Source organism: Eremomyces bilateralis, assembly GCF_010015585.1.
Source record: "Eremomyces bilateralis CBS 781.70 unplaced genomic scaffold P152scaffold_1, whole genome shotgun sequence".
NCBI classification, from domain to species: Eukaryota; Fungi; Ascomycota; class Dothideomycetes; order Eremomycetales; family Eremomycetaceae; genus Eremomyces; species Eremomyces bilateralis.
Window position 1 is genome coordinate 662,053 of NW_022985067.1, and position 27,039 is coordinate 689,091.

General features: G+C 52.5%; 6 protein-coding genes across 6 annotated transcripts; 4 read left to right on the top strand and 2 right to left on the bottom strand.

Moving 5' to 3' along the window:
• Window positions 1–98: 98 nt before the first annotated feature.
• P152DRAFT_478082 (putative dynein heavy chain, cytosolic) lies at window positions 99–13,590 on the bottom strand. The gene is made up of 3 exons (XM_033681629.1): window positions 13,119–13,590; window positions 746–13,065; window positions 99–690 (listed from the first exon to the last, which is right to left on the bottom strand). Exons 1-3 carry the CDS (start codon window positions 13,429–13,431, stop codon window positions 232–234), a joined length of 13,092 nt encoding a protein of 4,363 aa, XP_033538660.1. The 5' UTR covers window positions 13,432–13,590; the 3' UTR covers window positions 99–231.
• A 515-nt stretch (window positions 13,591–14,105) lies between these two features.
• P152DRAFT_388085 (adenine nucleotide alpha hydrolases-like protein) lies at window positions 14,106–15,118 on the bottom strand (the record flags this gene model as incomplete). The annotated part of the gene is made up of 3 exons (XM_033675907.1): window positions 14,106–14,366; window positions 14,418–14,841; window positions 14,907–15,118. 3 exons carry the CDS (start codon window positions 15,116–15,118, stop codon window positions 14,106–14,108), a joined length of 897 nt encoding a protein of 298 aa, XP_033538661.1.
• Window positions 15,119–15,900: 782 nt separating this feature from the next.
• Window positions 15,901–20,884, top strand: P152DRAFT_453642 (thiamine diphosphate-binding protein). Its single transcript, XM_033678417.1, has 4 exons — window positions 15,901–16,010; window positions 16,117–16,256; window positions 16,312–20,703; window positions 20,758–20,884. Exons 1-4 carry the CDS (start codon window positions 15,980–15,982, stop codon window positions 20,788–20,790), a joined length of 4,596 nt encoding a protein of 1,531 aa, XP_033538662.1. The 5' UTR covers window positions 15,901–15,979; the 3' UTR covers window positions 20,791–20,884.
• Window positions 20,885–21,340: 456 nt separating this feature from the next.
• Window positions 21,341–23,141, top strand: P152DRAFT_453643 (alcohol dehydrogenase). Its single transcript, XM_033678418.1, has 6 exons — window positions 21,341–21,783; window positions 21,839–21,882; window positions 21,944–22,232; window positions 22,285–22,394; window positions 22,448–22,612; window positions 22,675–23,141. The coding sequence occupies exons 1-6, from the start codon at window positions 21,669–21,671 to the stop codon at window positions 22,999–23,001; spliced, it is 1,050 nt and encodes a 349-aa protein (XP_033538663.1). The 5' UTR covers window positions 21,341–21,668; the 3' UTR covers window positions 23,002–23,141.
• A 480-nt stretch (window positions 23,142–23,621) lies between these two features.
• On the top strand, window positions 23,622–25,224 carry P152DRAFT_478086 (uncharacterized protein; the record flags this gene model as incomplete). The annotated part of the gene is made up of 6 exons (XM_033681630.1): window positions 23,622–23,741; window positions 23,792–23,943; window positions 23,997–24,645; window positions 24,699–24,776; window positions 24,832–25,054; window positions 25,113–25,224. The coding sequence occupies exons 1-6, from the start codon at window positions 23,678–23,680 to the stop codon at window positions 25,222–25,224; spliced, it is 1,278 nt and encodes a 425-aa protein (XP_033538664.1). The 5' UTR covers window positions 23,622–23,677.
• Window positions 25,225–26,085: 861 nt separating this feature from the next.
• Window positions 26,086–26,994, top strand: P152DRAFT_469528 (histone-fold-containing protein; the record flags this gene model as incomplete). The annotated part of the gene is made up of 8 exons (XM_033680907.1): window positions 26,086–26,195; window positions 26,300–26,344; window positions 26,414–26,501; window positions 26,585–26,612; window positions 26,676–26,710; window positions 26,767–26,787; window positions 26,857–26,874; window positions 26,935–26,994. The coding sequence occupies 8 exons, from the start codon at window positions 26,086–26,088 to the stop codon at window positions 26,992–26,994; spliced, it is 405 nt and encodes a 134-aa protein (XP_033538665.1).
• Window positions 26,995–27,039: the final 45 nt, after the last annotated feature.

Consider the following 27,039-nt stretch of genomic DNA (forward strand, 5'->3'; position numbering starts at 1 on the left):
AGCGACATACTAGGTAGCAAATTAAAGCAAAGCAAGATACTTCAATTGTTACACGGAACTAAAGGTACAAAAGAAAGTCGACCGCTGTCGATGGTGATCCTACTATGTGAATCGCTCCAACCCAAATGACCGCTACACATAACCGAAACGCCTCTCTGATCACCAGAGCATGTCCACCACCAGCCCACAGAAAACCCAAGTCAATCTGAACAAAAAAAAAAGGGGTATCTTTTACACTTCTTCCGCTTCCGCCATGATCCTCTCCCCTTCATCCAGCAAATCCATGATCATCCCCAGATCCCCCACCATCTCCTTCGCCTGCGCCTTCAGCAACAACTTCTCTGCATTGGCAGGCAAGCCCAGGAATGCGGGCGGTTCTCGCTCAGGCAGGACGTTGACCCAGTCCATAAACGCTTTCCACGACGTTTGCGGCGGTACGGCGAGGCCATTCTCCGCGTCTTTGCTCGGCTGAACGAGGAGATGGTTTTCCTCGAATGCATCGGGCGTCATGAAGGATGAGACGAGATTGCTCAGGACCGCGTGATCCTCTTCGTCATCGATTTTGCCGCCGTACATCTCCGTGATAAGAACGCGTATGATGTCCCATGGGATGGAAGTGGGGTTGATGTTGGAGCGGGATTGGGCGGCGGAATCGACCCAGTAGTCAATGATAAATGCGCAGCATTCGTACTATTGAATTCGTGTTAGCGACAATTGAGGATACTTTGTGAGGCGGAACACTTACGTCGCTGTCATTGAACTCCCAGAACCCCTTCCAACCCAACCGCGGCGCATACCGCAACCTCTCCTGCACCACCGCATGTAGGAAAGAGAGCAAAAAGTATATTCTTGCTCTCTCGACCGGCTCCTGCGTAGCTCGGTTCGCCGCGCTAGCAAGCGAATCTTTCATGTTCGCCCGAATGCCTGCTGGCTGCTCATACATCAAGACTCGGCTTGCCCGGAGCAAATTGACCGGGATCTTTGGACTGGTCTCCATGCTCAAAAACAGGCGGAAATCCTTGTGCGGCTTCAACGAGTCGATGCGTTTCTCAAGACTCTGAAGCCAGGTGGGTGCAAGATGCACGTTTTTGACGAGCACCCACGAGCCGGTTGCTGCGGCGTTGCTCACTGCCTTGTCTGCACTGGCGAGGCCTTCCGAAGAACCCATCGCAATGTTCGTGCAATGAACACCCATGCGCTCGACGAGGTTGTCGACCTTGTAGCTGGCGTCGAAACCAGGAGACGAACTGAGTGCGATGGGCGTAGTTGACTGGACTTGGTCCACTATATCGCCCAGATCTCCAGACGCGTCGAGGAGATCTTTACCGAAGACGGTGGTCACAAAACGCTCCACCGCAGGAACAAGACGGTCAATGCGGAAGATTTTGACCAGCACGAGTGACCGCAGTTGTTGATCGTATCGGTCGACATTGGAGCTCCATACCGGTGGGATATGTTGTTCGGCGAGTTCTTCGGTGGAAAACTTGTCCCAGGCTTCGGAAGGAATGGCGTTGATGTGGTCTTTGAACACCCGGAGCTTCATTGCTCTCGCCATTGCTTCATCCTTGCGCGTAGTCTCGGTAGACACATCGAGGCCTTCAAGGTCCTTGTCGAGCACCAAGTCAATTAAAGTTTTGTCCATCTTGAACGGAGCTGCTTGCGCAAGAAGCATCGCGAGCGTGACTCGATCCTTCTGCAAAAGTGACATGGAGGTACGCCGATAAGTGTTGATGAACAGCTCGCGAATGATGAGGTCGATCCGCGCTTGATGGTGCGTCTCCTTAGCTTGCCGCGCACGACTGAGGACGGTTTCGAAAATGTCGATGAAATACTGCAAGGAGAACTGGTAGAAATGATTGATGTGATGCACTTGCTCCAGAACAGCAAAGATTGCAGCGCATGAGCGAGCAATGCCAGTGTACTGTAGGGTAATGTTCTCGACTTCAGTCATAACACCTTCTGTCTCTTCAACCTTGGCACTGATTTCTCCCGCTTCTTTTTTGAGTGTTTCAAGGGTCTCAATAACATTGTCATCATCGAGGATATTGCCCCGAGACTCGTTAAGGGCCTGCAATAGCTGCTTCTCAAGCTGTCGGAGATGAACGTTGAACTCTCCCTGCATCTTGATGAGGTTCGAGCGCCTCTCATCGACATCTGGTCTTTCGGACTTGAGCACCTCATTGAGCGATTGGGTTCGAAGACTGCTTTGGGTAATGGTGAAGTTGACAAAGGTGGTGCGGCTGCAGATATCCGGTGCGAAGGTCGCTGAGGGATCCCGGGTTGACAGGTACAATTTGAATGAAGGCGAAAAATCGATCTCTTGCTTTCCAAGTTGGATAAGAACACGGCCACCGGTCTTCTGGTATTCTTTGTTCAGGACATGAGTCAGGATTGGATCGAGATGCTCGGCATCTTGGATGAGAATCGGGTTGCCAAATCGTAATGAGCTCTCGAGTTGCTTCACGAAGGAATCGTCTAAGAAGCTGGTGACGGTGAGACGGCGGTCCTTGCACTCATTCTGTAGGAACTCGTTCACTCGGCCCGATGGATCGATGATGAGAGGATAACGGTTGAACCTCTTGAGGATGATTGCGTTCTCCGTGCACAGATCATCCACAGGCAACGTATTCGCCTGCCATTTCAAGCGCTCATCCGCGGAAGAGAGATATTCCGTAACTGGGTTGAGAGGCTTGAACTTGATTCCGGAAAGCGTGAGCTGTTGGCGCCAGTCATCACTCATCTTCTGGCGGTATTGTTGGTCGTAGAAGCCTCCATACGTGACGAAGGCCGCCGCAACGAGAACGTCGCCAACAAGCGTGTCAATCTGTGTCTCAAACGACTTGCTCGTCTCCTCCCAACGCCCTCGCTCCGAAGACAAGCTCTCAAGAAGTCTGACGCTTCGGTCCACCTTGTTTTGCACTCTCTTCATCTCCGTTGAGATGGATTGGGTTTGGCTGATCAAGGCCGCATATTCCTCCTTGTATCGTCCAATGCTCGCCTCGAGCCTCTTAACTTCGTTCTCAACAGCCATCGCCTCCGCCTTGGTTTGCTCCGAATCATCCTGCAGCTGGACAACCTCCTCGCGGAGTGGTCCGACTCGATCAAGAATCTCGGAGAAGTTGACTTGAGCCTCGACCCATTGTACAAGAGGACCGCATGCCCTGCTTGCACGATTAACCCGTTCGAAGGTGAACTCCTCCTTAGACAGGAACTCGTTCCTCATACGAACACGGAGGTTCTTCGTCATTTGGGCCTCATTGTCGTAGGTAACAATGCTAGCAATAAAATCGTCGCGACGGATGATTGCTTGAATGGCCCTCCAATCTGCAGCTTTATGTCCTAGCAGTGTGCAGACAGACTCCAATGCGAGCTTCACGCCAGCCGGAGGGCTCGTCATGGATCTGACCTCAGTCAAATGCTGCCTCTTGATGTTGCTGACGCTCTTCTGCGCTTCGAGGACTGCCGGTTCTGCCCTCGCCAGATCCTGCTCCACGACTGCGCGACGAGCAGTGATTTCCTGCTCTTGCTTCTCCAACGCTTCCCGGATTTCAAGTGACGCCGCTTTGCGCTTCTCCGCTTCACGTTGATCCGCAATCATCCGTTGGAGTTTCTCGTTTGCTTCGGCATCCTTTCGCTCTAATTGGCTCTTCTTATCAGCAAGGCTATGCCGAAGATCGCGGACTTTGTCGACAGTCTCGCGCAATTTGTCCAGACCAACGTTCAAATGCCGCTGTTGCTCCTCTAGGTCTTCTCGTTTCTCGTGGTGGAGTTTCGCGTATTGTGCCACAAAGTCTAGGAAGTGACGAGGTGTGAGATACGTCGTCTTGTTATGCTGCTTCTGGAGGCGGGAGTTGAGATGGGCAATTGAATGATGTATGAAGACCATAGAGTTGACCACTGCATCGCGATGTGAAGGCGGGAGGATGAGGTCTGGGTATGCCGCAGGCAGGGTATCGGGCGCCGTGTAAGACGATCGATCCAGGTCGATTGATTGTGTGAGTTCCGAACCAACCTGGAATAGAGCTTGATCTGACCAGTCGCCGAACCAATTAAGGACGCAACGATTGAACAGTGCAGGGCTAGTGGCGGCTTTGGATGAAAGACCTTCTTCTGGCGGATTCATTGTGAAGACGACGTGCAAATTCTTGATGATCTGCTGCGTGAACCACTTATAGAGCTCCTCATTGGAGTCAAGGAGGAGACCTTGCCTCTGAGCCCCTTCACGACACGATGTCATGAGCGTGGCGTATTCGTCGCCTTCGAACAATCCAGGAACCTCAGCATTGGCAAGCAGCGTATTCATGCGTTCCAAGAAGCCAGAATCCAAGACGTTCGACTCATCCATGATGAAGCAAATCTTCTCGCCTTTGCAGCCACATCTTCGAAGCACGTTTCGAAGGTCGTCATCGAAATCGGCCGCTGAGTATTTTCCGTGCACTTTGATCTGATAGACCATCAGGCCGTTCATCCATGCGACAAACCGGGACAGGGTCGTCTTTCCACTTCCGCTGACTCCAATAAGGATAAGATGACCTTGTGGTTGACGGAAGACACGGTCAATACGGAGGACATGTTCCAAGACATCATTGAACAAGATCAATGGCACGTCGAGCTCTTCCTCGCAGAATGTCTTGAGTCTCGCTTTTACGAATTCGCGGAGTTCGCCTCTGTCCACGGGCACGTAGTTCTTGGAAAGCCAATTCGAGAATAGAATCGGTCCACCAAGTGATTTTTCTTCATCAATGACAGGGAAGTGCTCCAGCGCCACGCGGCGAATACAATCCTCAGTCCAGTTTCGCTCGTCCTCGTCCACGAGTCGATCCTGGAATAATCGTAAAGCTTCGTGGGCCCAGATGCGAACCAGGCCCTCCACAGACAGGTTCTCCAGTGGCTTGATCGCTTCGTAGAGACCTCTCACCCAGCGGGTTAGTTCACGAGGAGAATAGACGTAGTGGGGTTGGATGTCTGGCGTAAAGCGTTTCTGCGACTCGGCATAAAGCTGAACCATAGCCTTCGTGAGAGCATCTGCATGACCACGCAGGGAGGGAAGAATCTTGAGCACGGCATTGTTGAATGTCCCATAGATTTGGAGCAGAGACTGCTGTCCGGGATAATCGACCATGATTAAAGGAGCATGTCGTAGGAAACGTGAGCCCATCGGCGTCCGGCCGGCATCCGTAGGAGGGTTACATGCGCCAACAAATTGAATGCGGTCCAAGGTCACCCATGTCTTGTCAGTTGTCCTCCAGAAACCGTTTTGCTCCACCAACTGTCGGAGGAAGGAGATGGCACGTTGAGTACCATACTTGTCCGGGGCCGGAAGATTGATTTCGTCACAGAAGACGACGAGCCACCTGCCGATCTGCCGAGGCGAGAGAATAACCCCGTTGAGTGTTTTCTTATACTCACAGTGTTGTTCAAAGGTCTTAACGAGCAGCTCGGGGGTCGTTGCACTTGAGAAGTTCAGACCGACGGTTTCCATGTTTGGAAGTTTCCTGAGCGCGCTAAACAGCGTCATCGTCTTGCCTGATCCAGGTGGACCGCACAGCAGCAGAGGCTTGTGTTCAGCGAGCCATGAGTAGAGGACTTCTTCGTGTCTCACCGTATCCAATGTTGGAATGACAACGTCCGTCTGGGTAACCGAATGGGTGTTCACTTCAATCGCCGGCACCTGGTTCTGCCACATAGTCCATTCAGCCCTTGGCAATAACACTTCGTAGTCGATAAGGGAGGACGCATCGGTCAAGACAGGAACATCGACGGTGGTCAAGCCAGCAACCATGTCTCCAAACGTCTTGCGGTCAGCCAACGGGCAATCCCCAACTAGAGACCAGACGAGCGCGATGAGCAGCTTTTTAGACAAAAACGCTTCGATCTGCTCCAGCTCGAGCGGGAAGTCCGCATGCTGGATGTTGTACTCCAAAATAGTCCGGCATGCTTTGTTGAGCAACGAGAAAAGCGTATTGAGCGCTCGGATCGCGGTGAATTCCATAATATGACGGAAGTTGCGCGCTTGCTCGAGAGTCTTCTCGATGAAGTTGTCGCGATCGACTTTAGCCTGGAGGAAATCGGCAACGTGGGATTGAACCAGAAGGTTCTTCTGCTGCAGCTCGGCTGGGGGAACGGAATCGTCCTCCACGTCTTCGATGGGAACTTGGCGGAGGTTGGCGAGATAGTTGGATATCATCATTTCCGTCGTTACAGTATCGGCACTAAACCAGACCATACCGCAGCGACTGACGGTAGCCAATGTCGCGTACTTGAGAGTCTCGACTTCGAACATAATCCGGACATTGGGAGGAAGGCTCAAACGCTCCCCATTGGGTAGAGTGAGGAGCTTGTTGTCGTCCAAGACCGAATTCAAGTTCTCGACCCATTCAGGGTCAACATCTCCATCGAAAATGATCCAGTGTCTCCTGGTATCTTCGCCGCGAAGGTTATCGACAATCTTCCGCAGGATGCTCGTGAATAAACCGTCGGTCCATTCTCTCGTCGTGCTATCCAATGTGCCGTACAGCTCTTCTTTTGACATGACTTTCGGGTCAATGACATGGGACACTCCTTCGACGCCTTCGACTTTCTGAAGCGCTTGTAATAACACGCTCCACGCGCTGGATTTTCCTGACCCAGATGCACCGACCATCATCACACCGTGATGCAACCCCTGAATCTGGAAGAGCTGAAGGGTTTTTGCCAGCCAGTCATCATTGACAACGAGTCTCCTCTCTGCAGCAACTTCTTTGATGGCCTCCTTGAGGTCATTCAAAGGTGCAGGGACATACTCAACGCCTGGGAATGAGTCATGCTCAATTTTATGCATTTCAATCACATCTTGCCCAATTAGCTTTGGTCCCATGGTTTCCCGGAGGCTTTGCACGATGATCTGGGGTTCCACAACGTCTTCTTTTAGACTCTCGCTATCCTGAGAAGCCAGTCTTGCTCGCTTCAAGCCACCAGAGCTGACCAGCACACTCTTTAACGCACGCAGGCCGAAGTCGTAATGTGCCTGCTTCGATAACCGCCGAGCGCATAGATCGAAGAACGGAACCGTTTGTCGGGAGAGTTCTTTGGCACAGGAGAAACCTTGCGAGTAAAGCATGACCTCCGCAATGAGCTCCTTGTCCGGCTTCGACATGGCGACACTCCGGAAAAGCTTCTTCAGGTTATCCGGAAGGTTGGATCGGCCGGCATACCCTGGATTCATGGTGATGAAGATTCCCGTGTTCGGCTCCACGCGAAGATTCCGTCCAATGAGGTCGATCTGATGTTTGGGGTCCTGTTGTCCCTTTCGGAGACCCAGCTGGATGTTTTGGATTTGCTGAGACACAGCCGACAGGATCCGCTCTTCGAGACGGTTAAATTCGTCGAAGCAACCCCATGCCCCGACTTGACAGATACCGAGGAAGATGCGTCCCATTGCTTGGAAATCGAACGTGTCGTCACAACAGAACACGAGCGTAAAGCGTCCCAGTTGAAGCCCGAGTGCCTTGACGGACTCAGTCTTACCAGTTCCTGCGGGTCCGTACGGCGAACCTCCGAGACGTTGGGATAGAGCCTGTGTGAGAGTCATGAAGCATCGGTCCGTAAGTGGAGTGCGAACGAGACGATCAGCAACGCCGAGATATTCGTACCCGTACACGAGGCTGGCATTGGTCATGTCGACGTTCAGTCGCTTCAAAAGCTCCTGATCTGGCTTGTACGCATACCGCATCTGGGCTAACCAAAGGTAATGTGATGGCGAGTCTGCATGCACTTTCTGCAGATTCTCCGTCACATCGCGCTGGTGCACGAACTCCGTGATCAAATGCTCGTACTTCTTTCTCTGCAACGCATCGAGGTCGGTGAGTACGCCGCCAGCGAGAATGCGAAGCAGCGCAAGTTGTTGTGAGTGAAGCGCGGACAGTCCCTCGCCGCCGCTACGTAAGCACGCTTCCACAGAGTTGGTCCAGCAGACCTGCGACCCAAGAACGACGATTTGGGCGGGGAACGTCGAAACGTATTCATCGAATGAAGCTGCATCGATCGTCGGCGCAGCGAGGATTTCTGTAAACTGAGCTACGGCGTCTGCAAGGAGCTCTGCGAGAGTCGTCTTCATGCTAAGTTCCAGAGCGGCGAGCCACTCGTTAACTTTAGGGATCTTAACAAGGGAGACTTCACGCCTGAGCATCACTTGCTCACCCTCTCGCGATGTCAACCCCAAGATTATGTTGTCGTCATTTGTGATGAGGCCTGCGATGCCGGCGAACATCTTTCGGAGATGCTTGGCGACACGTGTAGTGTTGTTACTGTTGCCGATAATCTCCAACAGATCCTCGTCCCCGACGAAGTAGAACCGAGGGAACGAGACGCGCTCGCGCTCGAGATACTCTCCAAGCGCTTTCTGGATCTTGCCGAGGAGCTGCGCTAACCGCTCAAGTTTCTCCTGGACTCCCGGGATGGTGAGCACTTCCAGAACGAACGGCGAACGAACGACCTTCTTCATCAGGTCGAGGAACTCGGAGTTGATGTTCTGGAATCGGCCGGACTCCATCGGAAGCAGGTGCTTGATATCTGCGTTGCCGGTGAACACGCCTTCGAGATAAACCCATTGCCGCTGCACATCGATCCAAACATCGAAAAGCACATGGACCCGATTCAGCTTCTCTTCCCAGTTGCTTGCCTCTTCCTCGAACTCCTTATAGTACGGGGAATGACGCATCGCCTGCAACGAGTTGAGATTCTCGCTACACTTCGCGAAGAGGTCGTCCCATCCTCGGATGAGCCGGCATTTCGTCTGGTAAGGGATCAAGTCCAATGCGTAGGTTGACCACGTTTCGCGAACCTGTCGCACGAACTCTTCGAGAGCCATTTCGCCTTGCGCTTGCGCGATCACGTCCCGGATGATATTCTCGGACGGACCGAGCTGCAGGTCCCAGACGTCGCCTAGGGTCATACTCAGCTGGCTATACCGCTTGCTAGGCTTCAACATCTTGAAGATCTTGATCCAGTGTCGCTCTCGGACGGCTTCGGATCGCATGTCTTGAAGGAGAGGATTGACCTTGAGTAGTTGGCGCAACACGTTCTGGACGTGCTCGAACGCCGCATATTGCCGCATGCGAGCCGGCATATCTTTCGTCATCTGGATGAGTTCTTCCAGGCCCTTTCGCAGACGCCGAGGTTGGATGGAAGTCCATAGCGTCTCTCGAAGGTCGTTCAATCGCGACCAGATCGTGCTCAGTGCGCTCCAAACGGATTTGAAGTCTTGAACCTCCTCAAGAAGGGCTATTAACACTGTCTCCGGAGAACCGGGAAGATCAAGTGCCTCCTTCGCCTTCGCCACCATCTCGGACTCATTTCGAAGCTTCAGAAGCCGTGAATCGAACGACTGCAGTCGTGAGCTGGCTTCCTCCGGAGGGATTGTCCCTGACACCGGTTTCTCTTCCGCCCACTCCCGTGCAACATCCGCGATCTTCTGGCTCACAGCCCGATCTTCCGCCACGATCTTGGCTCGCAGTGCATCGGTCTGATCCTGGACGATCTTGGCCTTTCGCTCGAGGATGTCGTTGAGCGTCGCCCACTCATTCTCGACCTGATCGACATGTAGCCATTCGGACGGGAACTGATAGCGCTGACGGGACAGCGTCGTTTGGCCGGACCGGAAGGTTTCGATTTCCGGAGCCCATGTCTTGACGCGTCGTTTGCACTGCTGGACCGTGGTGATGAAGCTGACGGCGTGGGCGGTTGACGAAGCTTCCAGGGAATGCGTCTCGAGGTCTTTTCGCGCCTTCTCGAGCTCGTTGAAAACGTCTGTCATACGGGCACCCAGTCGCGAGGCGAAGTTGATGAGGATCTCATGTTGCCATTGGTCGTACTTGGCATTCACCTTCACCTGGACCTGCTCGTAATCGACCGTTAAGAACCGGCCGAATCTCTTGCTATTGGCCGATGTATCGAAGGTCGATCGGCTCTTCCGGAGCTCTTGGAGAAGTTGCAGCCACCGTGCGAGGTCGTCGCCGAGATTGTCGTAAACGTGCTCCGACCGGAGATCCCACAAGCTTTGAAACTGTAGCCATTTGGCAACGTACTCGCTAGTTTCGGCGACGCGAGCTTCCACGCTGCTGTACACCGTGGTCAGGCTATTGGCGCATTTGCTCGTGAGCTCGGAGAAGGTTTCCTCCACGCTGGCGTCAGTACTAGTCTCAACTCGCAATTCATATCGGGTTGCTTTGATCTTCGGCAGCGCGCAGATGATGGATAGCCATTTATGCAGCTGCTCGAGCCAACTGGCCCTAGCGAATTCCAGCGGTGGGTCCAAGTATATCAATTGATTCTTCATGCAGACCTCTAGTAGAATCGCGTTCAACTGCGGCAGGTACTTCGAGGGCTCTTTGTCTGGCTCGGCTTGCTTGAGGCGAGCCTTGGCCGCGTCGGACAATTCCTCAGAATCAAAGAGCTCAATCCATTCGGCGATGGCATGGTCTAAACGCGCCCGCAGAATATCTGCGACGCGGTCATTCATCCCAGCAACCCAATGAGGGAGGTTGACATAGTTTTCGAGATTTAGTTGATCGACCGCGCCCTGGATGGTCCCAAGATGTCTTAGCAGGTCTTCGCTGGTGCAGTGGCAGGTCTCCAGGTCGCGCAGCGCAGCTTGGACGGTTGCGAATATTGACGCCAGGGTAGCGACCTTCGTTTGCAACAGCGATACTGCCGAGGCGAACTCGCGGATAAATTGGACGTGTTTGCTCTCGCCCCTCGAAACGGGTGCGGAGCCGTCTGCCGAAGGGCCGGCCGGGAACGGCTGGCGGAAGTGGATGTCGTAGGAATGGACAATTGATTCCCATCGCAGCGGAATTCCTTTGGCAATCAAGCTTTGAGCGTCGTTTTGATATCCGGAGAGGAGTAAGGAAACGTCGGTCATGCCGCTGATGACGCGGGATGTTTGCGAGTAGGTCCGAACCGATTCCATGAGAGAGACTGCGAATGGGTATACGCGCTTTGCCTCCTTCGAGATGTTCGCAATGGCGTGAGGAACCTGATAGTTCAGCCAGAGTAAATTGCGGACCTCCTTGAACAGCGTGATGATCTGAGGATCGAAGTTTACCGCGATTTCGTAAAGGTTTCCAGACGCTCTTGTCTTGTTGATTGCGAATAGTCTTCCCGAGATTGTAAGATTCCGTCTTGCAACCTCATGAAGCCATGCGTCGAACACGGGTCTCGTGTCGAGCTTCTTTCGGAACATGTTGCTTTCGCTCTGCAACTTCTGCCCCTCTGCATGGAGATCCCATTCTTTGCCAAGAATATCCTCGACGCGCTTCATGTACCCTTCCAACTGCCTCTCGATTTGCCGGGCCCAGATCACGGCGCCTGACACGGGGGGTAGGTCATGAAGCTGAGCCATCCCGTGGGCCTCGGAGTGGCCATACTGCTGCTTAAATCGTTCATGAAGCGCCGAGATGTCCGCTTTCACGTTGTCGATGAGCTGCGTTTGATATTCATGAATGGCGCTGCGAATTTTCGGTCGGACAAAGAGCGCATTGAACTTGGAGAAGACCCGAAACATTTCGTTCGCGTTCCGGGCAGTCGCAAGGCGATCCCGTAGTCGTGCGATGATGGAGTTCTCCACTCGTTGGGTCCGGTCATTGTAGGCAACTTCAGCGTGAGCCCACGTCTGCGTCCCCTCCATGGTAACATCGAGGACATCAATGTCTTTAACAGCAGCGTATGCTTGGGCAACCTCCTCGACAGCGTCAACATCGCCCATCTCCGCGACAAGAACAGCATGGGTGCCATTGATCGAATCGGACAGATCTTTGACGACACCAGAGCTCGCAGGACCAAGCACGTTGATGATGGTTCTCTGGAGCTGTTCGTGGTTGTGGCGGAATTGGCCGATATATTGGAGTCGCTCTTTCGTCTTCAGATGGTTTGCGTTGACCTTGACGGGGATGAAACCATCTTTTCGGCGTTTCAATGTCTCTCGAGCGACATTCGTGAATCCCCTCAGTTGGTCTTCCCAAGCAATCCAGATTCCGTTCGTGATTTCAATGACCTGCTGGAACTCGCGGTACTCCAGGTGCATAAGTCGCCGTCCATTGACCAGAGAATGGATCTTCGCGTCCAGGTCGCTAGAAATGGCCTCGACAAATGGAATCGCTCGTTTAATCGGATATGGTGACGCGCGGAGCTTCTTATTCAGGTGCGAGAATATGAGGATAATCGCCTCTTTCACCTTTGCCAGCGACTGGGAGGATAGCAGCTCTTCCAAGGGAAAATCGCGCATAAGCAAGTTGTACTTCTGCACCATTTCCATCGTCTCTTTCAGTCCTGTGTCTGCGCTGAAGCTAACCGTAGCTTGGAATCGTTTGGCATGCCGCAAGACTTCCAGAGTCAACCGCACCCCATCGCTCCGCAATTGCTCTTCGATATTCTCCAGCGCCGACTCGAAGCTGATCCAAAAATTAATCTCTTGCGAGGCACTTCCTGTTGCTGGATCCCGTGTCGTCTTGGTGATAGTTTGAATGTTCCGGATCCAACCGTTCACCGTGGCTTGCAACTGGTTCAACAAATGGGCATCGGTGAACAACTTCTGGGGAACCAAATCTATTTTAGGACGATCGTCTGAGCGTGTCTGGGCTGCATCCAGTCCCATCTGAATAAGCGGGTGCATCGGTAGCGATAAAGCCGGGATCTCAATGTTCTGCTGCAGATGTTGAAGGCTGAGTTCGAGCTCGGCCAGCTTCTTCTTCGCGCCAGGGATTCCGGTTCGAGAATCCGACTGGCCTTGAGATACCCATGGTCCTGATTCATCGAGTTGTCCCCGTTCGTATGCATCGAAGAATGGGCCGAGGGTGTGGTGAAGGAAGGAATGGAAGACCTGAAATGGATTCGCTGCTGGGACGACCGAAGAAGACTGCGCTCCGGCCGCACTCAAGCCAGGGAGGTTTATCAGGCGAATCTGGTCGGCTATCGGGGCGCTGGGATCGAGCATTTCCGCTTGTTTGAGAAACGCGACGGACGTGACGCAAGTCGTGGTGGGCTTGAACTCCCCGGAGAGAACATATCGAAATCGGTCGCTGCTAAGTCCTGTATTGCTGTGATTAGTTACGCAGATAGAACCATGGTGAGATAAATCGCACCTTGCTCCCCATTCACAGCATCCGTATCATCTTCTAAATATGCCTCTTTGAAGCAATATAGGGCAACAGCGCCCTCCTTGGAAAACCATGTACATTGCGAAAGGGTATTCTCAATTTGTGACGGGGTTAGGATGCTTCGATTCTGTTCCAAGTCCTCCTTCGTGGCGCCCAAAGTGACTTCCAGCACCCGAGTGATATGATCGAGGAGAATGTTCGGGTCGACAGCTGCGGGTGGTGAAGGGAGGCCGGGCGTGTCTGTTGGGGAGATGCCATTGGAGTTGACCCCTGGAATGACCGCCAGAGGGCCGTCCATCGTGATTTAGGATAACAGTCGTGTTTCGGAAGGCATCTGTTGGTTAGGAGCTTGGTAGAGTGGAGGAGAGGAGGAGGAGAGGAGTGATAGAAGAAAGGGCGGTATGACGAGGAGAAATCATTCACGATGGTTGTAGGAATGGAGATTGTAAACGTTTCGATCCATCGGTTGCAGTGAGAGTTTACAGTGAGAGTTTACGGCAGCCAGTAAGCAAGTCGCGTGTCGCGTTCAAGGGTCGCACCTGCCATGCGGCTTGACTAAACGTGGCGTACCAAGAAATAAACGGCAAAAGATTACAGAGTCGATCCAATCATAGAGCTCCAAAATTACATCTTGAAGCTTAGACCATCGACCTGACCTCGTGATGGAATTGGTGCCTCAGGCTTTTATCCTCGACTCTTGCTTTGGCGCGATGCATACAATATCACAGGCACCTCAAGAAGTCAAGATAAATAACAGTGTTGGTCTGAGGCAAAGTTCTCGCTAGTGGTGGAGTACCTGATACTCTATTGCATTGCCTCATGTTAGGCAAGCTTGGCTAATTAACAATCCGCTCTCCTCGCACAATCCAATTATCGATTTGTCGTCGTTGTCTGACAGCACAGGGCAGGCCAGGGCAGGCCAGCATTTCGTGAGACTGCATAGAATTTATCATATATATGTGTGTCAGTTGTCTATTTCTCTATCTCGCTATCATCAGCGATCGCGTCATCCAGATTCCCGCTCCCTTGATTATGATTGTGCTCCCTTCCCAACCGCTCCTCATCGTCGTCTACCAGCTCATACGCCGGTCGAAACTCGATCATCGACCGTCCGGACTCCGATCGCGATTCGCGTCGTAGAGCCGGGTTTCGATGCGTGTCGGTGGTGCCTCCGAGAGACGTGTAGCCCTGGTCATACAACGGACAGTACGGGATATTCAAGTGTCGTATAAACTATCCCAGGTCAGTGTGCGGTGCGAGGGTCAGCGTCGGGTGGGAACGTACCGTCCAGATTTGAACATAGTGCCAATCAATCACTGGGTGAATCCGCATGAAGCTGGGCCATCCATGATCCGTCGGATCGAAGTGCGTCAAAAGTGCTCCGTGTGGATCGGTCCGTCGAGTGCCGACGAAGATGGCTCGGATGTTTGTGTGCTGGTCCAGGTACTCGGTAAAGGCCGCCTTCATCGGGGACGAATATCGCACCAGGGAAAGGTGATAGGTTTTACATGACGAGGCAACAAAGTCTTCAACCTCGCGGAAGGGGTCTGAGGACTGGATATATACGGTTTGGAGGAGAGTGGGGTTCGCGTCGTTGGGGGGTTGGAGAGTCGAGAGGGCCTGTCGGCGGTGGATAGCGCAGAGGTAGAGGATCAGGAGGACAAGGCAGTCTTTCCCGCCATTATAAGAAAGCGACAGCGCATTTAAACTAAAAGTACGATCAGCCACATCTTCAAACAAACAGGAGGACGGCAAGAGACACGATTTACATACCCATATCTGTCCAGAGCGCTGTCAATGACCCCCAATGCCACCTTCGTCTGTTCCTGTACCCTCTTCAATCTCTCCGATCCCGGCTTCTGTGCCAAGAACGCTGTTATTCGGGCATCGATCCGTTCGCAAAGCTCTGGCAGAGGGATATTGGACGGCTCATCGACCAATGGCGGGAAAGGGTAGGAGTCGGAGCGGTTTGTCGGAGCCTGCATCGCGGGACTCGACGTATGGAAATGGAAGGCTACCAGGAGCTCATGGTACCATGATCATATTACGCCAGGTGCGATGGGAACGATAGAGGGATCACCAGCAAAATTCCGTTACGGGATTGGATTGAATTGATGCTTTGTCGGGTTGTAAGGCCTGGATAATAATAGGTAATCCGGAATATTGCGCGAGTTGTCACCAAGTATCAGGCCTGTATCAGACCCGAACCCATCCCCCTCCAGTCATCGTCGGTGACGTGCGGCATCGGACAGCCGAAGCAATGCCCCCCGTTTCGGCGTTTCCCCGTTTCCCCCCACCAATTCGGCTTTCGTCCCAGCTGACCATCCTCGTTTCATGTTGGCTCAAAACTGGGGATGAGGAATAGGTAATGTGAGAACAACAGGAAACATATTGTTGGGAATAATAACGGAAGCCAAGTCTTCTCGGGATTGCACTCTTATGACACAGTATGAGAGCATAAATAATAACCAAGGAATAGCAAGGCGACGTTCTTCTTTTCGGTTATTCTCATTGCATCACGCTTCAATCGTGCGAGAAGCCGAAAGTGCAGTGGAAACCTTCTGGAATCCCGAGATCCAGACCCTTACCCATCCGTAAGAATAATAACGAAATCTGAATAGCGTGGGAGCCGACGATGATGTGCTTTGCGCTTGGCCAATGAAAATCGACATGATCAAACAAAATTCCAAAATTCCATTGTCATTGATCAGCCACGCCGACAATATAACCGTACGTGCTAGTCAATTTTCCATCGCAGATTTAGTTTCCTCATCAACTCTCTGAACCCGGAATTCGTGTTGCATGTCCGCGTCGCAATTCCGTTTTGCACAAGTCATTGGAGAACAATGGCTTCCATCTCCTCTGCTGGAGAGGCTGGTATGTGGTTTGCGCCCCTCTATTGTTCTTCACAATGGCTCCCCCGCAATGCGAAGCCTTCGTAGACAGTAATTGTCGTGAGAAGAACCATCGCTAACAGATACAGTGTCGCGAGTCGCCTACTTATCCAGCGATGCAGTGGTGTCCGTTCAACCATCTCTAGCTCAGGATTCGGAATTCTCCTCGCATCTCCGAGAATACGCTACGAAACAGTTACTGAGCATTGTCTCACGAGACACGCCCGAGGCAAGTCCATTGATGATTGTTTTTGAAAGGATTTCTATATTGACGAATGACTCAGATCCTGTCGGTACGACATAATGCGGATCCTCTACTTTCCGTATTCGATCCAATTCGAAGCGGGAAGCTCGTCTCGGTGACCACCACGTCCTCGGTTCTCCTCCGTGCCATCCCCTACCTCTACAAACTCGCCCACTACCCGGTCGTCATCCACGTCTCGCTAGAGCCGGGCGAGTACCCCGACTACTCCTCCATCACGTCCATCCGTCAATGTGGATTCATCTTCCTTCAATCGGAGAGCCTCCAGGAAGTGCAGGATCTGGCCGTGTCGGCGCACGCTCTCGCGATCAAGTCCGGGAAAGGCGTCATCCACTTCTTCAATTCCAATGCCACTGACCAGGATAATGAAATCAAAGACGAGACTCGTGAGCTCGTCAAGCGTGTTGTTGATGTCGATGGAGCTCGACTTTGGCAAGCGGCGAAATCCGATGACTGGGGAATCTACGCCGACGAAGGAAGGCGAGCCACCACGACGGTTTTCGGCGAAGAGAAGCCCCTCATCACCGGCGTTCCTTCTCAACTGGATCCCGCTGTCTCAGAAAGACTAAAGCAGGACAACGCAAGCGCAAGAGAATCGTCGGCGACCTCCTCATCAAATGCAGACAGCAGCGGTGACAGCGCGCCAATCTCTTCCGCAGCCACTTCAATCGAGCCAGCGTCCACCCGCCCGATCAATACCGATGATATCTCTAAGCACATCGGCCAAATATGGGACACGATCCACGATTTGACCGGGCGGACGTACGAGCCCTTCTCATACTCGGGATCCAGCCGGGACCAGGCCGCTCTGTTTGTCTTCGGCGCAGATACGGCGCTTCTAGCCAAGGCTATCGATTCAGCGGGCTCGACCGATCAGTTCGCTAAGGTCGGCATTATCACCGCACGGTTATACCGGCCTTGGTTGACGCTCAGCCTGGCTGATTTACTTCCGAAATCGTTGAAGAAGATCGCCGTTCTGGAGCAGGTCCGACGGAAGACGACGAAGTGGGGTCCGTTGCTGCTTGATGTGCTCGCAACGATCAGGACTCCGGGCTCCGCGAACCCTAGCATTGTTGGCTATCAGCTTGGATATATCACCGAGGCCACCGCTCAGCAGGCTTTGAAAGGGATCTTCCAGAATCTCGCACTAGAGACTCCGATCCAAAATCTTACCGTTGGCCAGCCAGATGGCCCAAACGAGGAGCAGCTAACAGGACAGCTCCAGCAACCTGAATTGGAGAACGCCTACTTCAAGATCTTGGACCAGCTGTTCCCCGAACGGCTCTATGTTGCCAACCGGTTGGGAAAATCGACTGCTGGTTTAGAACCAACCACGTCCAACAGCCCGGAGTTTGGTCTCGGTTCCTTGATCTCGCGACAGGAAGCAGAAGCACGCTTCGTCGAGAAAGTCAAGCAACTCGTCAAGAACGCAAATCCCTTTATCACCTCGGCCCCCCAAGATTGGCTCTCAAAATGGCTCTTGGCTCGCCAGGAGCCTAAGAAGCTGCCTGCCGTCGCACAAGATACCCTCTCGCGCCTCAATGTCGACGGGTCTACCGCTGCCTCTGATCTTCTTTCACAAAAGTCTTTCTTCCTCAATGAAAGCCGCTGGCTGATCGGTTCGGATGCTTGGGCTTACGACCTTGCCAATAGTGGCGTGCATCACGTCCTCGCCTCCGGACTCAACATTAACATGTTGATCATTGACTCCACGCCCTACTCAGAGAAGGCTGCCGCCGATGCATCCCGAAGGAAGAAAGACATCGGCCTCTATGCGATGAACTTTGGGAATGCATATGTTGCGTCCGTCGCCGTTTACGGAAGCTATACTCAAGTCCTCAGCGCCATGTTGGAGGCCGACTCGTTCGATGGGCCGAGTATTGTGATGGCGTACTTGCCGTACTTCAGCGAAACCGAGAGCCCCTTGACCGTCATGCAGGAAACCAAGAAAGCGATCGACATCGGCTACTGGCCGTTGTATCGCTGGAACCCCAAGGCGGAAGAGAACAGCGAGCCTAACTTCCATTTGGATAGCGAACGGGTCAAGCAGGAATTGAAGGAGTTCTTGCGCCGAGATCAGCATATGAGCCAGGTCATGCGCAAGCACCCGGAATTCGCACCGGCCCTAAACAAGGATTATGGAAAGGAAGTGAGGGCGCTGCAGAAGCGGAAGGCGAAGGATGCATATGCTCAGCTGCTGGAGGGACTCGCCGGAGCTCCGATGACCGTGCTGTTCGCCAGTGATAACGGGAATGCCGAGAACTTGGCCAAGCGGCTCGCGAACCGAGGCAAGGCTCGCGGCTTGAAGACGATCGCCATGGCCATGGACGATTACCCCATTGAGGATATCTCGACTGAAGAAAACATTGTCTTGGTCACCAGCACTGCCGGACAGGGAGAGTTCCCGCAGAATGGACGGTCGTTCTGGGAAGCGGTCAAGAACTCCACCGATATCGACCTTGTCAATGTCCACTTTGCCGTCTTCAGCTTGGGAGACTCGCATTACTGGCCCCGAAAGCAAGATAAGATCTACTACAACAAGCCGGGTAAAGACCTTCACACGCGTTTTCTCGCTCTGGGTGGCCAGCCTTTGGTCGACTGCGGTCTTGGAGACGATCAAGACCCTGATGCCTACCAAACCGGCTATCAAGAGTGGGAGCCCCAGCTATGGCAAGCATTAGGAGTTTCGAACGTCGAGGGGCTGCCGGAGGAGCCTCCGCCAATCACCAATGAAGACATCAAGATTGCAAGCAATTTCTTGCGCGGCACAATCGTGGAAGGGCTGAACGATCCGACCACTGGAGCGATCAGTGCCTCCGATTCTCAGCTCACAAAATTCCACGGCACCTACATGCAGGATGACCGAGATCTGCGAGACGAGAGGAAAGCTCAGGGTCTTGAGCCCGCATATTCCTTCATGATCCGATGCAGACTACCGGGTGGTGTCGCTACTCCCGACCAGTGGATCAAAATGGATGATATCGCGACGACGCTCGGTAACGAGACGATGAAGTTGACCACGCGACAAACCTTCCAATTCCACGGAGTGGTGAAGGGCAAGCTCAAGCCGGCCATGCAAGCGATCAACCGAGCACTCATGACGACCATTGCGGCCTGCGGTGACGTGAACAGGAACGTCATGTGCAGCGTCATTCCTGATCAATCCGCATTCCATGCGGAAGTGCACGCAGTGTCGAAGCGTGTCAGCGATCACCTGCTACCGAATACGACTGCGTACCATGAAATCTGGCTGAAGGATGAAGACGACAAGAAGACGCTAGTTGCCGGAGACGCGGTCGTGGACAACGAGCCGCTATATGGGCCCACCTACCTTCCTCGAAAGTTCAAGATCACTATTGCTGTGCCACCCCACAACGATACCGACGTGTATGCCCACGACATCGGCCTGATCGCCATCAAAGGCAAAGACGGCAGCCTGGAAGGGTTCAACGTCACTGCTGGAGGAGGAATGGGCGCGACGCATAACAACAAGAAAACGTATCCGCAAATCGGCCGCATGATGGGCTACGTCGCGAAAAAAGACACCCACATAGCCTGCGAGAAGATCATGCTCGTGCAGCGCGACCACGGCGATCGCAAGAACCGCAAGCACGCCCGTCTGAAGTACACCATCGATGACCTGGGCGTCGACGTCTTCCGGTCCAAGGTTGAGGAGATCTGGGGCAAGGCGTTTGAACCCGAGCGATCATTCAAGTTCGAGAGCAACATCGACACGTTCGGCTGGCAAAAGGACGAGAACGGCCTCAACCATTTCATGCTCTTCATCGAGAACGGCCGCATCGAAGACACGCCCGAGTTCCCGATGAAGACCGGGCTGCGCGAGGTCGCGAAGGTGCATAAGGGCGAGTTCCGCCTCTCTCCCAACCAGCATCTCGTCCTGTCGAAGGTCGCAGACGAAGACGTCCCGGTGATGAAGGAGCTGCTGAAGAAATATAAGCTGGACAACACCGATTTTAGCGCCCTACGACTGAGCAGCTCGGCATGCGTTGCCTTCCCCACTTGCGGTCTTGCGATGGCGGAATCGGAGCGGTACCTCCCGGAGCTGATTACCAAGCTCGAGTCGACGATCGAGGAGGCGGGTCTCCGCCAAGATAGCATCGTCATGCGCATGACAGGTTGTCCCAACGGCTGCGCACGACCATGGCTCGCGGAGGTGGCGTTTGTGGGCAAGGCGTTCGGGGCGTACAACATGTACCTGGGCGGCGGGTACCATGGACAGCGGCTCAACAAGCTGTACCGCAGCAGCATCAAGGAGGACGAAATCCTGGAGATCCTGAGGCCGATGATGAAGCAGTACGCGAAGGAGCGGGAGGAGGGGGAGCGGTTTGGCGACTGGTGCGTCCGGGCCGGGTATATTAAGGCAACGAGAGAAGGGAGGGATTTCCATGAAGATGTAAGTGCTTCAATCTACTCACGATGATGGGATGCAGTGCTAACGATATTACAGACGGCTGAAGTGGAAGAAGACGACGAGGAATGAGCGGATTATGATTTCCGTCATGATTGCATTGGGAGGAAGCATGCGAGCATATCGCGTACATTTCTGCATTTGAATAACGGCGCTTGCATGGAGCATAATAACTAGTTGTTTCCAATGATACCATTCTCCTCATACGACCTAAGGATGTGCCGTCGTGAATTTCTAATACATTCAACCTGTGGCAACTCGTCGCGCTAGCCCCTGAGCTCCGGTTATTCCAATCCGACCACAGAGCCGAGGACATCAATATGCCTCCCAAATCCCAGCGTCCACGCCACCGAACATTAGTCATGCAAAGACAAACCCGTCTGTGCAGGCTATGCCGCATGAAGACTGAAAAGCCGACGACCAGTAACCGATAACGCCGTATTAACGCGAGAAGGCGAGGCCATCACAGTAGTCAGCACCTAGAGATCCTAATTGCTAAGCACGAACTTCAACCGAACTAAATCCACGAGTGACATCATCGAATCTGTTGAGACCTTATTGCCTGACGACAATCATTTCGTACTCCGCTCCCTGTTGTTGTCCACTGCAATCGGTCTGTAAGCATTCATATCCCCATTTAACCTGTTCAAATATTTAGGTACGTACCGAGTGCCGATCATTCGATACAACCATGAGCATTCGCGGATCCGTAATTATCCCCGAGTTCGTGAGTGGCTTGGGGTTCATTGGAAATCAAAGTGGTATAGAGACTAATGATATGCATCATGATGATCGGACCCATGACAGCCGGCCCCCATATCGTCAATACAATTGATCATGTCAGAATATAAAAGGGCTGCAGAACTTCAGCGGTCTTCGAAAAGCGCGAATTAACTCAGTTGACGTTTACAACACAAGCGTTCTATCCATCTCACAGATTCTCGTTCACAATGGCTCCAAAATCCATGAAGCAGTGGTCGTTGCCCGATTTCAACGGGTTCGACAGTCTGAAACTGGAAGAAGTCCCGGTGCCCGAATGTGGAGATGATCAAGTCCTCGTCAGACGTAAGTAGGCGTGTCAAATTGGCAGCTTCGTGGAATTGTGACTAATTCCTCATAGTGACTGCCGCTTCTCTGAATTACCGTGATCTTATCATCTCCAAGGTGGACTTTCTCGAGACACGGAGACTTCGTTTCTATAGATCGACTGACATCTCGTACCTAGGCAAAATATCCATTTCCGACGAATCCAGGCGTTGTCCCAGGAAGCGATGGTGCCGGCGTCGTCGAAGCCGTGGGCAAGCGTGTCCGGCTGTTCAAACCTGGCGATCGTGTTGTCACGCTATTCAACCAAAGACATCTGGCCGGACGGCTGACAGACGACATGATCTACAATGGTTCGCTCGGGGGTAATGCCGACGGTACCCTTCGAGAGTACGGCGTGTTCTCGGAACATGGGGTTCTAAAGACGCCCAGTAATTTGAGTGACGTGGAAGCTAGCACGCTGACTTGCGGTGAGCTCAATCTCGAATTCGCCTGGAGGTTTAAACACTAATGGAAATACAGCTGGTGTGACTGCTTGGAACGCGTTGTTCGGTATGAAAGACCGGGCGATCAAGCCGGGTGACACCGTTTTGACGCAGGGCACTGGCGGTGTCAGCCTCTTTGCCGTCCAGGTACGCATTCCATGGTCTCCCTCGGGTGGATTAATGCTTATATACGCTTGCAGTTCGCGAAAGCGGCCGGCGCCACCGTCATCGCAACGACCTCATCCGAAGAAAAAGCCCAGCGACTCAGGAAGCTCGGCGCGGACCACATCCTCAACTACAAGGAGAACCCCAACTGGGGCGAAGCAGCGAAGAATCTGACCCCGAACAAGGTCGGCGTTGACCATGTAAGTCACCATCCCGCATTTTCCGAGCCTGGACTAGGAAGTCAGGTGCTGACTCGATCTAGGTGATTGAAGTTGCCGGCCCAAAGTCCATGGAACAGTCCCTCGCCGCCGTGAGGATCGAGGGTGTTATCACTATAATTGGCTTCTTGGGGGGGGTCGTAGCGCAGAACGAGCCCGGATTTCTCAATGCGCTAACTCACCAGTGCACTATCCGAGGATTGCTGGTTGGATCACGCCTCCAATTTGAGGATATGAACGCGGCGGTCGAGTCTCAAAACATCAAACCAATCGTCGACGAGAGGATCTTCAAATTCGATCAACTGAAGGAGGCATATCAGCACATGTGGGATCAGAAGCATTTCGGCAAGGTTGTTGTCAAGTTCGATTGATCTGCAAATAGGAAGAGTTGTCTGGCTTCGTTGCAACTGATATTGTCCCCCAATTATTGGCTATATAGTGGTAAATATGCAGGAACGAGCTCCGGTCTATAGACATATTGTTCTTTCTAAGTTACCTCCTGTTCACTGCTCGCAATCCAATCGAATAAAAGGCATTTTCCTTGGCTCTAAATCCGTGACATAGGGCTAAGTGGCCGCACAGAATGACCAAACAATTGTACAGGTATTGAAACCTATTCCGCTGGTGCCAAGTCAATTTATCTAAAGGGTTTGGAGCGTATACTCTCCTCTTCACTTGCACATTAAAATGCGCAAACACCATTATTGGTCAGTCATTCGCTTTTCCTAAAGCGAACAATCCTCAAGGCCAATCTATGTATAGCGTGCCCCAATCAACTTTGTTGTATAATTAAGGTTTTATTAAGCTTAAACAAACCATCCCCCTTGTGGAACAATTAATTCCCTTGAATTGAGTTCCTAGATACCCTAGCTCTATTACGGTTGCTCGTTTTCGCTCGACATTGAACTCGGACCCAGTGAACGGTATATTCTTTCGACTCCTGTGACGGCAGACATCGAGATATGATTATATATATATAAGCATTGTGCGCCTCCTCCCAAATTGCCTGGCTTTTGAAGTTCAAATTGAGTGAGCCCTGCATTAGCCATGAAGCCCTTCGTAGTCCTATCAGTCGCGGCCATTGCTAGCTCTGCAGCCGTTCCGAATCTTGGTAAGCCACTTCCCCTCGCCTCTTGGATGGTTCGACTAAGTCACACACAGTCTCTCGCCAACTTGGAAACTTTCTATCCCTGTTCGGCGTCGGTGGTGCCGTCCAAGCCCCGATCCTAAACCAGGAGCTGAAGCCACAACACGACCCGGCAGCGAAGCGTGAACTCAAAGTATGGGGACCGTTCAAACTCCAGCCCGCCAACGTGAGTGCCAACCAACAGTGATCTGCACATCCCCAACAACTGACATTCCCTAGAGCACGCACGGAAAACCGAATGGGCTGAAGCTCGATCCAAGCAGTGATGTTGTCAGCGCGGCACTGAGCGGTATCTGCAATGGGTGTATGGTACTGGAAGCCCAGGGGCAAATGTCGTTTGCGAATGGCTCCCGCCAGGATATTCAATTCGGAGTGTATACGCATCACATCCTTTTTGCTGATATCGGGCGTCCGGCAGTCAGTCTACCCCTCGGAGCTGTCTGCCCCGACGGTATTAAGAATGCAGGTGGCTTCGCAGGCCAAGGTGCAGCCCTCGCAGGCAGTGGTCCACCGCCAGGAGTGACTGCAAGTGGCCCACCAGGGCAGAGCGAAGGTCACTCTCATGGACGCAAGCGCCAGGCGCCACCGGGTTCTAAAATCCCTCCAATATCCATCTTAGTCGGGAATGGAGAAGATGCATCTCCACTGGTGTTTGCGTCGAAGGACCCATCAGTCAAGAGCGGGTTCTACATCGGCGAGGAGGACAAGTTCGGCCTCATGGCAGAAGTGATAAATTATGACAACCACGATAAGGATGTCTGGTTCTCAGTCGATATCGAATACATCGAGGGGCCTCGTGAGCCGGACTATTTGGACGTCGGTGGTGGAGCTTTGAATATCGATGGCTGCAGTCGTGGACTGGCATTCCGTTCGTTCCAAGCTCTTGTGTATCGTTGGTCAACATGCTAACTGTGAATCCAGATCCACCAGCTGATAAAGCGGTCTCCTATACTTCGAATGACTTTATCGTCGGCGCAGACGGATACCTTCTAAATTTTAGTCAGTTCTTAATCTACTTCCTTGGCCAAGCATATCAAGCTGACATGTCAACCAGCCCCTCACCTCCACGATGGGGGTATAAATATCGAAGTGTTCCGTAATAAAACACTGGTATGCCACTCAGACGCCGTCTACGGTGACGGCGAAGGTACGACTGCGATCGGCGGGGAAGCATGGGAGACCATCACAGCATATACACCTTGTGAGAAGGCCGTAAAGGTGTCAAAGGGGGACATCCTCAGTATGTCTGCGGAATATGACCTAACGAAGCACCGACTGTGAGTTCAGAATCTCGATCTGCCAGTTGCCCAGTTCGTTCTGCTAACTCATCTCCAGGCGGCCCGATTCCAATAACCATGAAATGGGAGCCGAAGCGATGGCGCTTGCAACATACGTGTACGCACGAGAGCCTGTTGCACCGGCACCGGCACCGGCAGTGGAGGAATAGGAACCTCGCAGCTCAAAAACTGTGGTCTCTTGTTGTGGTTCGAGATATTATCGTGTATATTAGAAATGCTGCCACAAACATTGATGCGACAAAGATCTCATCGCATTGCCATGGCAAATACGGTACCAACCCGATTGAGATGTTTAGAGTGATGTCCGCGGATACTTGTATCCTCAACCCTTTCCAAATGCGGCACCAAGGGAACGCGTCCAGCGTCGACTGGAGTTCGATCCAGCTGTGGCCGTCCGAAACCATTGTTTAGCAGTGATACCTAGCTAGCAAACGCACTGCTCACCGTCATTGGCTTCTCTTTCATCATGGGGATATCTTCCAGCGTCACATGTAGGATGGGGACGCGACGAGGTGACTAGAGAGCAGAGCGGAGACTAATGACTTAATGAGTGTCATGGTCGACGTCCCAAAGCGGTTAGTGCATTCCGACCTTCACTCTTTGTTTTAGTAGCCCGGCATGCGATCATTCAATCTGGAGCCTTTGTGAATTCACTTACCTTAGTTCCATTGGTTTTTGCGATTTTACAGATGAAACTACTAGGATACTAGCCAACCAGTTGTCAATATCTTAGATGGTCAAGTGTATTATTGACATGTGAATCATGCTTACTATGTGAATTCAATCTGCACATGAGCTGCGTCTCCCACGCATCAACAGACAACAAGTGAACGTGGGCTATGTTCTATTGCCAGCGCGTTTCACTTCACTTTCGAATGATATAAGTATTATGATTAACTCCAATACCTACCACCCATCCATCTCTCTCCACACCTCCTTTATCACAGGGCCAGACACCGCATTCTCCCAGTCTGCTCGCCTCAAGAAACAGCACAATCACACGGACGACCATGGCGAGACTAAATGAGAATAACCTTCGTCGGGCCACCTTTAGCTCGCTTTTCCGATCGAATGGCGGGCAAGGGAAGGGGAAGGGAAAGGCTGTCCCTCGCCGACACCGGTAGGTGAGATCATGATAGCGCTGAACTCCACATTGGTATATCGTTGACCCTTTAATTATACCAATCCGTATAATCGCGGCTAACCAAACCACTCACTTCACAGTATCTTACGCGACGATATCCAAGGCATCACGAAGGGTTCCATTCGGTAAGGAGCAGCGTGCGATCTCATCATGATCCATATGAAATCCAGAAACTAATATCCATTTCTGCTTAGTCGACTGGCTCGTCGCGGTGGAGTGCGACGCATTTCGGCCACGATTTACGATGAGATTCGCAAGGTGATCAAGATCAGGGTCCACGAGGTATGCATTTTGTTACCCATCCATCCTAGTCTACTGTTGAGCGCGTTCGCTGAATAATGGTGTCCGACTAACTTGCTATGTAGACACTGAAAAACATCACGATCCTTCTTGGTACGTGCTGTTGAAACGAAGAACGGTTATGAGTGACAAATGAACTATCTGACTTAATAATAGACCACAAGAATCGCAAAACTGTCATGACCCGAGATGTGAGTTGCACCGGTCCTATTTTCGAGATTGACATGACTGACAATTGCTATTCTAGGTGGTTTACGCGCTGAGGAGAGTAAGCCGATTCTTCCAGGTTCATGTGATGCGGCAGATGATGGCTAATTCTCGATTGCGATATTTACAGATGGGCACGCCAATCTACGTAAGTCTTGGTGCTCTCTTACAATGGAACCCCCCGATTAGCTTCTTACAGTTGTGATAGGGGTTTGGTTCCAATGATTTCCTCGCTCGACACAAGGAGGTCCTTGTTCACGGCCACTGATTCGTCATCGAACGTTTCTTGGTGCAACACCTGTGCGGTCGCATA